The sequence below is a fragment of the Nicrophorus vespilloides genome, unplaced genomic scaffold (genome assembly GCF_001412225.1).
Source record: "Nicrophorus vespilloides isolate i.1.1-1 unplaced genomic scaffold, Nicve_v1.0, whole genome shotgun sequence".
Classification (NCBI taxonomy): Eukaryota; Metazoa; Arthropoda; class Insecta; order Coleoptera; family Silphidae; genus Nicrophorus; species Nicrophorus vespilloides.
The window spans coordinates 24915-30187 of NW_017099507.1; the positions used below are offsets into that span (position 1 = coordinate 24915).

The window sequence follows — 5273 nt, forward strand, 5'->3', positions numbered from 1 at the left end:
ATAAGGAAAATGTAAAAAAAAATATCTTGCAGACAACGCTTACTTTGGCTGAAAAGTATAATTGCTCGTAGTTAATAAAGAAAATGGGAATCAGATATTGTTACATCTTGAAATTATGTGGGGAAAACTAAAAATGGTTATCTTTAAGTCAAGACCTAAATTAGTCACCTAAACAAAGTAACATTAAATTTAGTTAACGTAAACTTTGAGTCAAACGATTGAGATATATTAATCCGTTAGATACACCAAAGTTAGGATCTAAATTAGTAGACTAAGTAATTATCAATTAGTGAGTAGAAACTTTGCGACTTTTTTTTTAATGAAATACATTTTGTGCCATGAAATTATGTCGATCTTTAAAGAAAGTTCTGCGTGCGTGTGTAGTAAATCCGAAATGTAGAACTATTTCTTTCGCGTATGTGTTTATCGAGAGATCGCAAGGATGGCGAGTTGCGTAAGACAGACAGACTTTTTGGAAACGTATTCAGATTTGTGGACTACCTTCGCTCCATTTCGCCATCGTCTTGGGCACTCAGGCAACGCCTCAACCTCTGCGCCATCGTGGAACTGCTCTGAGATCAATTCGAACTTTTTGTTTGAAGACACAAGACCACCGGAGTGCCGATAATAATCGCAGCGACGAGTGAACGACGACCTGCCGACTACCGTATCCGCTTAACGACTAGGTCAGAAAGGATCCACGACGGAGGATCCTTCTCTTTGTTGTCGTCGTCTCTTTTTTTCTTTTCTTTTCCTTTGTATTTCGGGGGGACGACGACTAATGAGAATCAACGGCGGCGGTGGCGACGGCAGCAGAAGCCAACCCGCATGTTCACGTAAACCACTTTCACATTCCGTTCGCGCTCGATGTGTGGAAATATGTGTATTCATTATTTATTTTTATTTGGTCAATTAGATTAGGCGAAAATCGGTTTCGAGAACGAAAAATTCCCATAGATAACAATAGTCCATCTATCTAACGCAAACCGACGTTTCCTATGGATAGTGCATGGAAGAGAACATCTCTCGCATCGGAAATTGACGTGCATTCGAAGCAGCGGAAAAGTTGAAAACGTGCAGATGCTTTCGCAGCCTTGGGGAAATCGAAGCATTGGGGAACGTGGTTATACAACGATCCCACCAAGGTTGACGAAGTTTGAACTTCTCGACGATGCTTCTTTTCCTGATGTTTCTGTTCGAGAATGTTAAAAACTATAATCAATACATTACTAATTCTAATACTATCTAAATAGATCTTATTTAATCGCGATAAAACATAATCAAAAATAGATTATCGCTGCAATCAACATTAATTTGATTCAATTGAAATTGTAGAAACATTTCTGAAAATATTACAGGTAGGAGAAATGTCCACTCGAAAATGGCAATTGAAAACCAATTTGCAGGTTAATTGTATAATTTAAACTCAATTAACAACTCGAAATGTAAATTGCAATTTTACAATTAGGTATTAATGATTCAATAATAATGTTAGAATAGATTTTGTATAGTCATACTAATACATGTTAAGATCTTAAAGAAATGAAGATTATAATTCTAACTTAAATATTATATTTCTAATCCTATATTCAAGTTGAAACTTCCAAAATCTATTTGTTTCTTGCATTATATGAGTTTTCATGTTTCAATTCAAAAATCTTAAATTTCCAATATCTATTGGAAAATAACAAGTTTGATAGATTCATTCTGTTTGTTTATTAATAAATCAATGTTTAACAACGAGTAAAGATTAATTTTTCAATGATATTGCTAGCAAATATTATTGTTTTGTATTCGAGGATGGTTTATAAGAGATACTTGTGACATTTCATATTGGCAGTACTGAACTTTTGAATTGTTGTTGTTGTCCCGCAGGAATTCCAAAGTCATAGCCGTACTTATGCTAATCTTTTTTATTTTGCATGCAGGAGAAGGAGCGGCGTAAACAGATGCAGTGAAATGGAAAAGATAGAAAGAATGAGAGAAAAAAAAAAGGAAATCGAGCGGTCTTTGTGGGTCAAGTAACGTTCGAGCGATAAACGGGCAACTGCACTGGCCCCACGTTATGTAAAGAAAAGAAAAAATAAGTACAAGATGAAAGGAGCATTTTTTGCGGACGTTTCGAACTTACGGCCAAGTGCCTGACCTTCGTCTGCTGCTGGATTCCTCCTCGTCGTTGCAGTCCTCCGCCGAGGTGGACGAGCTTCCGCCACCGCCTGCTCCTCCACTGCCGCCACGACAATTCCTCCGCAGACACTCCAATCTGTACTCGAGCCTGTCTGCCATCCTGCACTGATGCAGGATGGACAGATCGGTGTCGGACCCTACCCACAGGTTATCCATGATCGTCTTCTCCACAGACAAACGAGAGGCAGAAATCTTCCCCCAACACAAACAACAACACTGAACGCACGACGAGGATCACTCCTTCTTCTACTACTCCTCCTCCTCACCTGAGTGAATACTCCAAATAATCGACACTACTTCGCGTCTTCCATCCTTGCGATCGCAACACCTTCTTCGCACGGAGACGACCGACACTGACAGATACGCCGCTTCGAATGACGGACCCCAAGAATCTAGGTTATGGATTTGTTTTGCAGGTCTGCCAACGAAATCGTACGAAAACAACGCACCTGAACAAAAAAAAGTTTGTTTTCGTTCCACGAACGTACCTCGCATTCCATTCGGAAAGGAATATTACATGCTAGAAACTATATAGAGAACCATTGTTATTTGGAACGTGACCAGCATAATGATAATAACTCGAAGTAGCAAAAGGATAATTAATTAGTAACTGACGAAGAGTTTTCTCATTTCGCTTCAAAGAATAAATATCATCTAAACAAAATGTTATGCGATGGCCGGGAATCGAACCCGGATCAACTGCTTGGAAGGCAACTATGCTGACCATTACACCACCATCGCACTTATGATGACTCATCACCGCCATAACTTTTCTATGAGAATTTGGACACCCCTGTTCTTACAATTTACATCCAAATTATATTATTGAAGAAACTAAATTCACAATCGTTACATATTAATATATAATAACCATTAATAAAATATAAAGATGATGAAGAAGATGAATTAAACCAAATTAAATGTATCGTTATGTAAAACCGTTATCACAATTCACATATTTATTTAGGCTATTTGATAACATTGTTTTCTAAAAGGTAACTAAATTTATCACCAATAAATAATATCATTTTAAAGAACGCGCTTATATAATATTCAACAATGTATCTGGACACCCTAAAAGTTTATCAATTTCGTTTCGTCAAAATCTAAGAAAACTATGCAAACCATGGAAATATTTCGTTTTATTGATATTTTCCTACAAGAAGAGATCTTCCTAAATTCTTAAAAAAAATAGTAAGTAACTTATCCATGGGACACGACACTATACTAATCGTAACAAGAGTGAGTAAAAAGTTGCCTAGCTTAACGTTACGCAACTAACATAAAATGATGAAAAAGAAATCATAACAGATATGGCAAAAGTGTAATAATTCATATATCATTTAGTCAATAAATATATGCATGAAATGTATCCACTGGCAAATTAAATTTCAACGTGTTTCGATCAAAAATAATTTGCACTGCCCGGGAATCGAACCCGGATCACAAGAATGGGAGTCTTGCATGATACCACTACACCAGCAGTGCTCGAGTGTCTTGTGAACAAAGATCGATTTATAAACAGCACTCTAGTTTCTGGAAAAGTTTAATAAAAAGACCCTCCCCGGCGGGGAATCGAACCCCGGTCTCCCGCGTGACAGGCGGGGATACTGACCACTATACTACCGAGGACTTATGTAAGTACAAGCGCGTATTTCTGGAATCGCTATGGATACATACACAATTTAATAAATAACAATAAGTTTAGTAAAGTCGAAGAACAAAATTCAATTATTTTTTCAAACTAAGAATTATACAATTCGCTCATAAATGTTCAAACCAAAATAATAATAAGTAAAACGTATCCTTCGAGCCGGATTTGAACCAGCGACCTATGGATAGCCATCTCACACAAATTAAATCTACAGTCCACCGCTCTACCAACTGAGCTATCGAAGGTTATAAGAAATCTAGTTATAACGACTTAAGTACGCTAAATAAACAGTAATGTACAAACAATTAATTTTAACTATATGTCCGCAAAAGAAAATATAAGTTTTACTCTTAATAAGTATTTTATCATAGATGTGTGCTTTAAAAAAAAATTAACCGCCCGAGCAGGGACTTGAACCCTGGACCCTTGGATTAAAAGTCCAATGCTCTACCGACTGAGCTACCCGGGCTCTTATTAAACCACATGCAAACATGGCATGACAACCATTGCCCGTAATAAGTTGTAGCAATAATCAACATTTTTCAATGCAATTATTTCAACACTAATATTAAATTCGTTAATTAGCGTCACGTTCATCTTAAAAACAAAGTAGTTTACCTGAACTTTTTCTCTGCAGCCATGAACTTCTTCAGTGGACCCGGGCTTCCGTTCGGGGTGACCGTGTCGGCTTCCTCGGCCACCATGGCTCTGGCCAATTGCAGATCGCTTTCGTTCATCTCTGAAATTAGAAGAAAAAGTTCGTTAGTAAAGAGAATAATACTGATTTTATAAACTCAAGTGCTTAAGCAATTTACGAGCATCTCCGTATTGATGATCGAAACGCCGTTGCGCAACGATCTTAGTCTTCTCGCAAGATTCCAATTGCTTCACACGCATAATCTCAGGGACGCAACTTAAAGCAAAACATCTTACCGAATTGATTTATAGCGCAAAACGATTTTTAAATACTTAAAATTAAATCTAATAACAAAGAATTCTCTTGGTGTACTAATTAGGAATTATGTTCTTCCCTCGACGCATCAACTAAGACTAAATTCTAATACACAAAAATCTATACATCTCAGAAAGGGGTTGAGTGTAAATGGAATAGCTTTGACTATATTTCTGTCATTTATGATTCCCTACTTAAGTCTAAAACAAATATTTTAAGTGCCGTCGAGTGTTTACATTATAGTCACATAAATATACGATTCAATGTGTAACGTTTGATGGATACGTGACATATGCGTTTTAACAATTTAGAAGAACGAATATACACAAATTCGATACCTAATCTAAGTCACTAATTGGACTGCGCTAAATCAAGGTGATCTTACTTTTTGTAAGATCATTGTTGCAGAGCATTTATGAGTTTGTGGTCGTGGGGGGCTCTGAAATAATCACCGTCTATACACCTTGACCCAAAAAAAAA

General features: G+C 36.9%; 1 protein-coding gene and 5 non-coding genes across 11 annotated transcripts in view; all 6 read right to left on the reverse strand.

Annotated features, from left to right (window-relative positions):
* LOC108564578 (NAD kinase-like) overlaps positions 1-5273 on the reverse strand; it is a 16825-nt gene that overhangs the window by 9815 nt on the left and 1737 nt on the right. The window contains exon 1 of one of the 6 annotated variants that reach the window (XM_017923669.1): positions 2132-2979. In XM_017923669.1, coding sequence (XP_017779158.1) covers positions 2132-2343 — 212 coding nt within the window. In that variant the 5' untranslated portion in view covers positions 2344-2979. Of the gene's footprint in view, positions 1-501; positions 607-2131; positions 2980-4459; positions 4581-5273 lie in introns of those variants that run through there. The other 5 variants (XM_017923671.1, XM_017923670.1, XM_017923668.1 and 2 more) reach the window with 5 other exon arrangements.
* Positions 2857-2928, reverse strand: Trnag-ucc. The gene has a single exon. It is a non-coding gene; the product is annotated as a tRNA-Gly (tRNA).
* Trnag-ccc lies at positions 3605-3675 on the reverse strand. The gene has a single exon. It is a non-coding gene; the product is annotated as a tRNA-Gly (tRNA).
* Positions 3748-3819, reverse strand: Trnad-guc. Its single transcript has one exon. It is a non-coding gene; the product is annotated as a tRNA-Asp (tRNA).
* On the reverse strand, positions 3992-4086 carry Trnay-gua. The gene is made up of 2 exons: positions 4050-4086; positions 3992-4027 (listed from the first exon to the last, which is right to left on the reverse strand). It is a non-coding gene; the product is annotated as a tRNA-Tyr (tRNA).
* On the reverse strand, positions 4238-4310 carry Trnak-uuu. The gene has a single exon. It is a non-coding gene; the product is annotated as a tRNA-Lys (tRNA).